This window comes from Sabethes cyaneus, chromosome 3, assembly GCF_943734655.1.
Source record: "Sabethes cyaneus chromosome 3, idSabCyanKW18_F2, whole genome shotgun sequence".
In the NCBI taxonomy this organism is placed as follows: domain Eukaryota; kingdom Metazoa; phylum Arthropoda; class Insecta; order Diptera; family Culicidae; genus Sabethes; species Sabethes cyaneus.
In genome coordinates, this window is record NC_071355.1 from 219,685,562 (window position 1) to 219,697,396 (window position 11,835).

The 11,835-nt window shown below is 40.8% G+C and overlaps 1 protein-coding gene across 1 annotated transcript; it reads right to left on the minus strand.

Annotated features, from left to right (window-relative positions):
- Window positions 1-325: 325 nt before the first annotated feature.
- Window positions 326-956, minus strand: LOC128742316 (40S ribosomal protein S8-like). The gene has a single exon (XM_053838646.1). It carries the CDS (start codon window positions 947-949, stop codon window positions 326-328), a length of 624 nt encoding a protein of 207 aa, XP_053694621.1. The 5' UTR covers window positions 950-956.
- Between the last annotated feature and the right edge of the window lie 10,879 nt (window positions 957-11,835).

The following is an 11,835-nucleotide window of genomic DNA, read 5'->3' on the forward strand; positions in this document are numbered from 1 at the left end:
TTTTTGCACCTGTTTATGCCATGCTATGCTATTTTTAAACTTTCGCACGAAACAAGTGCTTCAAATCACCGTACTAAATCAAAACATGTATTTGAAAGGAAAGATTAGAATATGATGAGAAGCTATGAGTGAGTACTAAATGAATAATACAAGACAAGAAAACCATTATAAAACTATTTTACACGTTAAAAATGGAATTGACAGCATTAGTAATGTAATTTTACGCTCCTGTGCAAACATTTTTAACTTTTACACATTCTTCGTACCTTCAAGCATCGTAAAATGTTTGCATATATTCCTTCCCACCGGCCGTTTTTGTTGTTGCTTACTTGGCATTCTTATTCTTAATTTTTTTTTTCAGATAGAATTCTAGCTCTTTGCCTTCCAGCAGGTAACCATCAGCGCGGTCACATTGTCCAGGCCGAGAAGCAATAACAGCCAATAAACGACTAGCATTGAACTGTTCCTCCAGTGCGGGGTCAATCTTGGCAGTCTTCTGTCGCTTGACGTACTTCTTCAGGACCCGCTTGCAGCGCTTCTTGGCCAGAACGTCCTCCTCGCCGGCTTTCACCTCACGCTTCTTGCTGAGCTGCAGCAGGTAGTGGCTTTCGTACCAGTGACGGAACGGCGAAGAATCGATCACCACAATGGCGTTCTTTACCAACGTTTTGGTACGCACCAGCTCGTTGTTGAAGGCATTGTAAACCATATCGATGGTATGTGCCTTACGGACAGTTCCTTCCGAGGCCAATGCAAAATTGCCGGCATCTAAACGGAGGGCGCGGAATTTGCGATTTCCACCGCGGGTTCGTACGAAGTGGATACGGCTGGCACCAATCTTCGTATTGGCAGCTGGGCGTCCCAACTCATACTTCCTCTTCTTGCGGATGGCGGCTTTCTTGCCACCAGTGGCCCGCCTCTTGTGATAACTATCACGGCTTATACCCATATTCGTGAGCTAATCGAGAAAAAAAGCATTAAGCACAACCAGTTTCAAAAGCGCGGAAAAATCTCTATTAAGCCTCATTGCAACCTTTCAACTTGATATAATCACCAAGTTTCGATATTTATGAGCTTAATAAAGGTTTTCATTTCTATTAACAAACCTTCGTCCAGGGTGAATTTGGCCAAGAATCTAATGAAATGAGTTGACCTCGATCCTGAGAAGGAAAAAGCACTAGAAGGAAGACAAAGATCATGAAAAGCTGGAATGGCCAATGAAACGTGCAATGGCCCTTCACTGGATAATTTCAAAGATTTGGAAGGAAGAGAAACTACCGGAGAAGTGGATGGAAGGTGTGGTTTGTCCCATCAAAAAATAAGGCGATCGGCTCGACTGCTGTAATTACCGCGGCATTAGGCTGATCCACACCGAATTCAAGACGCTCTCCCAGAACTTATTACGTCGTCTATCACCAATATCAAGAGATTTCGTAGGCAGTACCAGGCGTGTTTCATGGGGTTCTTTGCTACTATACTATCAAATTTTCACACTTCGATAAATCCTCCAGAAACGTCAGGAGTACCATGTGCCTACGCATCATATTTTCGTGGATTTCAAGGCGGCATACGATAGAGTCGAGTGCGAACAACTTGGCAGTGGATTTTCCGGACAACCTGACGCGGCTGATCAAAGCAACCTTGGAACGAGTGCGTTGCTACGTATGTGCTTCGGAGACACTATCGGGTCCTATCGAATCGCGCAGGGTATTACGGCAAGGGAACAGACATAGAGAACCTATGTTATTGAACATCGCTGTTGAAGTTGTTGTAGTATAGTAGGCGAAGCATGGGACCGTAACCATGAGTACGGACTTAAGAAGAACACTACAGTTGTGATCCAGCGAGCGACCATCAAGAAGAGAGAAATTATCTTCAGTAAAACGGCGACGGCGGTGGCAATCTACGCCAGACTAAAAACATTAGTTGGTTAGGAAGAAGGAGGCGGAACGGAAATTAACGTAGGAGCGCCCATGGAAGATAGTAATGTCCTAGCACCTGATCTCCAAGAAGTCAAACAAGAAATCGGGCTGCTGAAGACCAATACAGCCGCAGGGAAGGACCGCCGATCGGCAGAGCTTTATAAACATGGCGGAGAAACGCTAGCAAAGGCTCTACACTTGGTTATTTCGAGGATTTGGGAGGAGGAAAAGCTACCGGAGGAATGGATGGAAGGAGTGGTTTGTCCCATCTACAAAAAGGGTGATCGGCTAGACTGCTGCAACTATCGTGGTATTACGCTGGTAAACGCCGCCTACAAAGTACTCTCCCAGATTCTGTTACGCCGGCTGTCACCGATAGTACAAGGTTTCGTAGGGAATTATCAGGCGGGTTTCATGGGGGCTCGCGCAACTACGGACCAAATTTTTACTATCCGACAGATCTTGCAGAAATGTCGGAAGTACAACGTGCCCATGCATTGATTCAAAGCAGCATACGATAAAGTCGATCGAGACAAGCTATGGCAGATAATGCACGAATACGGTTTTCCGGACAAACTGACGCAACTGATCAGAGCTACATTGGATCGAGTGATGTGTTTCGTACGCATCTCTGGGACACTCTCGAGTCCCTTCGAGGCGCGGCGAGGGTTGAGACAAGGTGACGGTCTATCCTGCATGCTGTTCAACATCGCTCTTGAGGGGGTGATCCGACGAGCGGGCATCGAATCGAGAGGCACGATTTTTACCAAGAGTAGCCAACTTCTAGGCTTTGCAGATTACTTTGATATCATTGCCAGGAACTTTGCGACGGCGGAAGCAATCTACTCCAGACTGAAAGCGGAGTCTAGGAGAATTGGGCTAAAAATAAATGCCTCGAAGACCAAATACATGAAAGGAAGACGCTCAAGGAAACAAACGCGCGCATCCCACGAACGGTAACCGTTGACGGCAACGAACTAGAAGTGGTGGAGGAGTTCGTGTATTTGGGATCACTGGTGACCGCGGACAACAACACTAGTAAAGAGATCCAGCGGCGCATCCAAGCGGGAAATCGGGCCTACTTTGCCCTTCGTAAAACGCTACGATCAGGAAGCATACGCCGCCCCACGAAGCTAACAATGTACAAAACCATTATTAGACCGGTAGTTCTTCATGGACTTGAAGCCGTGACGCTGCTTACGGAGGACATACGCGTCCTTGCCGTGTTTGAGCGGAAAGTACTGCGGACGATATTTGGCGGAGTACAAACTGAAAACGGAGAGTGGCGGAGGCGTATGAATCACGAGCTACAGGCACTGCTTGGGGAGACTCCCATCGTACATCTAGCGAAAGTTAGCAGGCTACGGTGGGCCGGACACGTCGTAAAGATGCCGGACGACTGTGCGACGAAAATAGTCCTCTTCAACAACCCCACCGGCACCAGGAATAGGGGGGCCCAACGTGCACGATGGCTCGACCAGGTTGAGAGCGATTTGCGACTTCTGAGACGACTAGGAAATTGGCGACGAGTGGCCCAAGACCGAGTTGAATGGAGACGAGTGCTTGAAACAACACGAGCCACCCCGGCTCTATGCTGCTGAAGAAGAAGAAGAAGAAGTAAGAAGTAAGAAGTAAGAAGTAAGAAGTAAGAAGTAAGAAGTAAGAAGTAAGAAGTAAGAAGTAAGAAGTAAGAAGTAAGAAGTAAAAAGTAAGAAGTAAGAAGTAAGAAGTAAGAAGTAAGAAGTAAGAAGTAAGAAGTAAGAAGTAAGAAGTAAGAAGTAAGAAGTAAGAAGTAAGAAGTAAGAAGTAAGAAGTAAGAAGTAAGAAGTAAGAAGTAAGAAGTAAGAAGTAAGAAGTAAGAAGTAAGAAGTAAGAAGTAAGAAGTAAGAAGTAAGAAGTAAGAAGTAAGAAGTAAGAAGTAAGAAGTAAGAAGTAAGAAGTAAGAAGTAAGAAGTAAGAAGTAAGAAGTAAGAAGTAAGAAGTAAGAAGTAAGAAGTAAGAAGTAAGAAGTAAGAAGTAAGAAGTAAGAAGTAAGAAGTAAGAAGTAAGAAGTAAGAAGTAAGAAGTAAGAAGTAAGAAGTAAGAAGTAAGAAGTAAGAAGTAAGAAGTAAGAAGTAAGAAGTAAGAAGTAAGAAGTAAGAAGTAAGAAGTAAGAAGTAAGAAGTAAGAAGTAAGAAGTAAGAAGTAAGAAGTAAGAAGTAAGAAGTAAGAAGTAAGAAGTAAGAAGTAAGAAGTAAGAAGTAAGAAGTAAGAAGTAAGAAGTAAGAAGTAAGAAGTAAGAAGTAAGAAGTAAGAAGTAAGAAGTAAGAAGTAAGAAGTAAGAAGTAAGAAGTAAGAAGTAAGAAGTAAGAAGTAAGAAGTAAGAAGTAAGAAGTAAGAAGTAAGAAGTAAGAAGTAAGAAGTAAGAAGTAAGAAGTAAGAAGTAAGAAGTAAGAAGTAAGAAGTAAGAAGTAAGAAGTAAGAAGTAAGAAGTAAGAAGTAAGAAGTAAGAAGTAAGAAGTAAGAAGTAAGAAGTAAGAAGTAAGAAGTAAGAAGTAAGAAGTAAGAAGTAAGAAGTAAGAAGTAAGAAGTAAGAAGTAAGAAGTAAGAAGTAAGAAGTAAGAAGTAAGAAGTAAGAAGTAAGAAGTAAGAAGTAAGAAGTAAGAAGTAAGAAGTAAGAAGTAAGAAGTAAGAAGTAAGAAGTAAGAAGTAAGAAGTAAGAAGTAAGAAGTAAGAAGTAAGAAGTAAGAAGTAAGAAGTAAGAAGTAAGAAGTAAGAAGTAAGAAGTAAGAAGTAAGAAGTAAGAAGTAAGAAGTAAGAAGTAAGAAGTAAGAAGTAAGAAGTAAGAAGTAAGAAGTAAGAAGTAAGAAGTAAGAAGTAAGAAGTAAGAAGTAAGAAGTAAGAAGTAAGAAGTAAGAAGTAAGAAGTAAAAGTGTAAAAATCTTACACAAGCACCTGGAAAATCCAGAGTAGAAAAATCTTGCACAAGCACCTGGAGTCCGGATCAAAATTGGTTAGAGTGCTAAAATTGCCACAACTAACAATGTTCTGTAATGTTCTGACGAGTTATAAGAAGAACCAAGGTATAGAAAGGGGGCAAAGTACTTTCAAAATAACCGGAACTAAGGACCAAGAGCTGAGAAGTAAGATACAGTTGGATTTCGAATTTGGCATAGTTCGACTTTGGCATGGTTCGATTTTGGCACGCCTCGATTTTGGCAACAAAAGTATTCGTTTTTGGCAACACAAAATATTTCACTTCCAGAAATATGCTTAAATATCAATCAGTATTAGCATACATGCTTTAAATGACGTAAAAATTATGCCCTCAGTATGCTCATGAAAAAAAGTTATGTGGTTTCGAACAATAATATTTTTATTGCCGTAGTACTACGTCTTACCGCAGGGTATAAATAACTTATTTGCACCGGACGGATAGCTTTTGGCGGGCTTTTTAAACATAAAATAGTTGCAATCGTTGATGAATGATATTTAGTCAATTTCTAAAGCATTTACATGAATTTTTTTCATGTCGAAAAAGGGTCTCGATTTTGGCACGGTTTCGATTTTGGCAACATAGGCTTCACCCTTTTGTTGGCAAATTCGAAATCCTACTGTATTGAGGTGCATTAATTCCAATCCTGACATCTCCATCCGGGATATAACTAGAAGGTACGCCAACTATCAAACCACGCGGAATATCCTCGCTCGAGAAGGCTATAAGACTTACAGTGCGTAGAACATCCGAATCGGCACTTGAAGCAGATTTGGAACACGGGAGAATGCGTGCTAGGCGTTTGTACGAGCAAGTTTTGACGAAATTTAACGGATGTATTTTGATGGATGACGCAATATACGTGAAAATAAATTTCAAGCAACTACTCGGTCAAAAATTTTACATTATAATTGGGCACCCATGTAACAACTCTAGTTTTATAGCACGCTTATGATGATTCTGGTGACCAAAATCGGTCACAAAAACCGTAATAAGAGTGCAATAAAACTCAAATTCCCGCTTGGGCGTAGCGATGTGCCAAGCATAAGAAGGCCGTGATCTGGCAAGGAATAGGTAGCTGTGAACTGAAGACTGAGCCTTTCTTGTTCAACTTTCTCAAGAATGATATCAAGTGTACATGTTCAAAGCAGACTAGACCACTGCGACCAGGAAGTGTATATGTAAGAATGCTTGAAAAAACATAAAAGTAACATTATATTCTGGCCTTATATAGCTATCTGTCAATGCTCTAAAGAGGTGCTAGGGTGGTATGCAGAAAAATGTGGATTTCATTCCAAAAGAGATGAACACCCCAAATTATCTGGAGTTTGGACCAATTGAAAATTTTTGAACAATTATCAAACAACGACTTCGACAAAGCGGGGGAACAGTCAATAGTAGTAAAGAAATTTGTTCAAAATGGAAGAAACATGCTGATTTAGTCCGCATCTTGAACTGTGCAGGGTATGACGAGTTCAATTAAGAAAAAAGTTCGAAGTTTTATCAGAACCAGAGTAATGCTATGTTGTAATACTATAAAAACTAACGCTGAGTAAAAATATAACAATCCAGTCATTTACGAGTGTTGCGACACTTTCAGTTATTCTCTAGTCAGAGCTTTTCGCGGGGAACTGTGAAAAGCCATGTTGCATTTTCTATTATCAAGCTGATTTCTTTCTGATATAAATAGCTAATTTATTTTTTCAGAGTACACAATGGTACAATCATGTGTAAATTAAATCATTAAACGTCCATTAATCCAGATGACTTTCATGCAGCAAATTGCGATCTAGAACCGATTGACTAACTGACAAATTAATAACTGTATTTCAACCTAACTCACACATCACCCGTGACCACTCAATCTCATTATTTCGGTCAATAAATCTTTCATCTCCCATTACAGTTCAGTGGTGCATGCCGCCACTCACCAGCCGCCTCACTTGAAGCTCATCATCGTGTTGCAGATTTCCGCCCAACAAACAACCTACTTGGCCAGCCGGCTTGGGATCTGGCTTTTAACTTATTCGCCAGCTCTGGATAATTAAATTAATTACGATCATATCACACGCTACGCGGGCGCTTTCCCATCCATCTTCTGCGACACGCGCATTTCTTTGGTTTCTGAGCACCGCGTTACGTACCGCTCGTAAACGAGCAAGCCGGATGGTGATGGGCCCGCGAACAGACAGAGTCCCAGCGAAGAACGTCAATGTGCGCATCCACTTGGGCCCTACATCGCGGCAGACACGGCGCAAACGGCCGTCAAGTGAGCCGTATCATGTCGGCAGAGACGTTCGTTCATCGGCAACGCAAGCAGGGGGTTGTGAAAAATAAACAAAATTCCTTCGACAACCTGAGATTCGTGTTGCTCGTTTGTCGGCGTCGTCGTCCAGCACTTCCTTTATACTTCAACGAGCTAGCCAACCAGTGTGTGTTTGACGTCGCACCTATCCCGTATGTAGCTGGGAAAAAGAACACAGTGACATGTAGGCAGGAATTTTTATTGGCAGTATCGAAAAAAAAACAACATCTCGACACAACAAAGTGGCTGTCTCATTTTCAAGGTGATAGAAAACACCTGTTCCACAGGGAGCGTCATCACCGGAGAGACGATCCGTGTCAGTCGTCAAAGTCGAAGCGCATGCTGTACATACGGTTAGTTCGGGTAAACTAGTACGGGTGTCAATGGTATTCTACAATGACACGGTTCCACCTTTTCACCAAGAACGAAGACCGCACGGATCCAGAGAGGTCAACAAGGCTAAGTGAGTAAAAAAGCAGTAGGTTCATTATCTAACGAGACGATTGCTTATTTTGCTCGTTCGAAACCGGATATCTTTCACTCCAATACAAAAAGATGACATTTTTACTTTAAGGTATGCCAACAATTAGATTGTTTTCCAGCAACGCTCAAAATTAATTTATATTATGTACTTTATCACGGTTCTAAAACTGTATATACACAAATGATTGTATTTGTGCATAGCAAAGCAAAGCCTAGGTGCTGCATTTCGTTATCGAAACTTGACCGAGTGTTTTAATACGAGAAACTTCGCAGCCAGCTGTTAGAGTACAGGGCACCTACAAGTACCTACATCATAAGTCGGTAAATATATTTTTCTTCTCATTATTTTTGTACAGTTGCTTCTCCAAAAGCATATCAAGTAAACCCTAAGTTTTGAAAACAAACTGCCTCAAATATACGCTTTTGATTGAAAAGCCTGAATCATGCAAAGTAAAATAATGAATAGCTTGAAAAGCCGAAAAACAGAATATAGAATGCCAAACGCTATTCAGCTTCCGGTAGTGTTTTTCTTTTTTTTCTTCCAGAGAAATCCTGCAAGCGGCACTTGCACTGTAAACTCACAAAAACACTCACACTCACTGTATGCTAGAAGTTGCTGGCTGTGAAGTCTTTTCACATTAAGCGGAAAAACATGTTCCAAAAGTGAACTACCTTTTCTTTGCACAAAAAAAAACTTTCTATGCTCCTGATTACCCTCAACACGTAGGAATACAAATGTTTCTCTTGCATGCACTTGTACGATAGATTGAACCACTTTTCACGTTTTTTGTGATTTTTGGTGCTGACTGTGTCGAACTTTCGACGTGTAAAACCTGCTAAAATATTTCCCCCTCGTTTCATTTCCTCTCCTTTTTCTTTCAAAAGTCTCAAAGAAATAGAGCGCAGAAGGTAAGATCACTTTTGGTACAGTCATTTTCAATCACGTATGGAAAATTTATTCTAAACAGCACATCAATTTCCAATACATCACTGAAGAGTACCGCGAAAAATGGTTAAAGAAAGAAAGATAAAAGAATAGCTCAATTCTGTCAGACATTTTATGTTTTTCCAGTACGATAATCCGCAACAAATCATGAATCCAAAATCCAACCAAAAGAAGAAAATAAAAACCTTCTCATTGCCGGAGCCAACATTCTGATTGCTTGCTTCGAGCACTTCGAACATTCCACCGCTGCTTGTCGCGGCACTGGCTGCTGGCTGGCGATGAGAATAAGCGTTTCTTGACAAGGCGGCAGAAAAAAAATACCACCTCCTCCCGACCGGCCTTCACCACGGTGCGGTTTGGAGCAGCAATTATTCTGTGAACGTGGGACCACGAATGTCCGCCTCGCGAATAAGTCAGCTTTGAAAATTTTCTCTTGTCACCAACGCTTACCAGTGCCAGTTATTCAGGGAAAAATTGAGTTGGGAAAATGGAAAACAAATGAGTTCTGGATGGATGCCGAGAATGCCTTCTTTTTTTGCCTCAATGCTATATACGGTAAGTTGAAACGTTTCATTTCGATTATTCTGTCTCCTGAACTGACGCCTGGCAGCATCACGCGCCTGCAATTGCGTGGTGGCAGGCACTTCAGTGCTCGCTCTAAAGCCCATGCCCATGATGCCTAAATACCAAAGGCACATTTCGCGATAGCCGGGGCAGAGGCGGATGGCATCATTATCTAACATTGAGCAAGAAGTGCGATTTACATTCATGTTGGTCGATGTAATGAAAACAAAACCAGTTCGCGAGATGATTACCGGAGTTAATTATGATCTGCGAGATAAGGCATGATAATAACGCTGACGGGCTCCAAGTCGGAGGGATACGCCTTGGTTGGATTTCCAGATTGACTGGGTTACAACTCCGCAGCTTGATGGACAGGTAGGTACGCCGCCGTGCCGTGTGCGGTTTCGAAACGATCCGGATTGATGGGATGAGGCTATAACGCGAATATAAATGTTAGTGATTCTTTGTGTTTGTAAGTTTGCGTGGGCTAATAAAGCCTACGGCTTGAGCCACAGAAGTTGTTATCTTTGAAAATGATTTGAGTGAAAGTTTATTGCAATTGTCAGATTGGTACGACATCATTGGGGAAAATGTTAAATTTACATAACGGAACAACAGTAACAAAGAGGTACTTAATCAATTTTTACTATCACAAAAGATTCTTTACTCCAACATTCTACAATCCTTTTGAAATCATTATAAATGAAAATCTTTACGGTGAATTTTTGTGTCGTTGACGCCATTGGAAATAAGTCTGTTTGCGTAATTGAAATAAAAATGCTATTTTTAAAAATATATTTTCTGTGTTCAGTTTGGCAAGTAGGATGCAGTGAATACATACTCAAAAATTAAATTTTTATTTTGTCTAATCTAATCTAATCTCACACTAACGCAGCCAATTCTGAAGGCATCCTGGAAAATGACGATTACTTGAATCAATCATTTTTCTTGTCAACGGCCAGGCCAACTGCGCAGCATGTACCGCAGAGAGAATTCCAAGGAATCAAGTGGAACTAGAAAAAATACCTAATTCCATCAAACTCCTTGAAATCAAGGGAAGGAAGAAAGCGTGGACCTCCCGTACCAAACGCTTCCCATATACATAGATAATGATTTATTTACAGTCGTTGGGAGTATCTTTGCTAATAAGGGTTAAGTGATACTCCGGACCCTCAGGGATGAACTAATGGCATTTAGACCAGAAGCCAGGCTGCAATTGGCCAAGGATATAGCGCCTTATTTCGCTCTCTGAAAATAGATTAGTTTACCAAAAAATTAGTATAAATCATATAATACTTGAAATTAAAGTCGTGTGGTTTAATGGTTGCCTAAAACTACATTTGTAAGGTTAGGAACTGAAAACCGCACGACCCCGCACCTCCTAGCTTGGCTACTCAATTATACAAATTGAAGTATTTCCAGGTATGGCCACGTGGAGGCGCTAGGGAGGGGCTTGGGATGGCTAGAGCTATGTTGGGCACTTCTTCCTAGTTGCCTTCCCCATTTCATACCCTCAAAAATTAAATTTTTATTTTGTGCCTAAAAACTGCTTCTGAAATTTGAAAAGACTCATTTTTTTAAATTGACGTTAAAAAGCAATCTTAAATAGGTCCTTTGAAGAGCATTTTTCTACTAAAATTAGGATAATTGCTTCATGTTTGTTGTTGTTTGACTTGCTTATTACTTGTAGCAAATAACTTCCTCTTCATTTTCTCTGTCTTTCCACATCCCAATCCCAATCCCAATCCCAATCCCAATCCCAATCCCAATCCCAATCCCAATCCCAATCCCAATCCCAATCCCAATCCCAATCCCAATCCCAATCCCAATCCCAATCCCAATCCCAATCCCAATCCCAATCCCAATCCCAATCCCAATCCCAATCCCAATCCCAATCCCAATCCCAATCCCAATCCCAATCCCAATCCCAATCCCAATCCCCATCCCAATCCCAATCCCAATCCCAATCCCAATCCCAATCCCAATGCCACTAATAAGCTCGATCCTTCTATTCCACAATCTGAATGACAGTATCTCTCGCAATGTAACTTTTTATTTAATCAATTGCAAGTTATCGGTCACAATTTCACAATTTCTCATTCTGTCTCACTATCTCTACGCAGTGAGGTTCATAGTAATCAAATAAATAAAATATGTGCAATACGAAAAAGTGAATGAAAACTGGAACTGCTGGAAAAGAGTACAAGAGGTGAAAATGAAATATCAACATTTAACAGATTTAGCAGATTTTACTGCATTTAGTAGTAAAAATTAAAAACAAAAGAATAGAAAATAAAAATGAAAGTAAAGGGAAAGAAAATCTAAAAATAATCAATCAAATAAAAATAGAAAACATGAACCGAAAATCTGTAAGGTTAGAGATGATACACGATGTTAAGGGTCACATTCTCAAGAGGACGTTTATACCCATGCTTTGCTTTGCTTCTTGTTTGCCTGACGAAGTTATTGCAAGTACAATTAATATTTGTAAACAAAAAACGGCGTATCCGTGTCATTTCTCAAAAGAAGAGAGTCAAGAGAATATTTGCTTATTATCACGTCAGTATTATCGGCATCAGAATGTCAAATGCTATTTTCGCTTCCAATAGTTCGCCGTGTGCGGATTGAACACAACTACAAT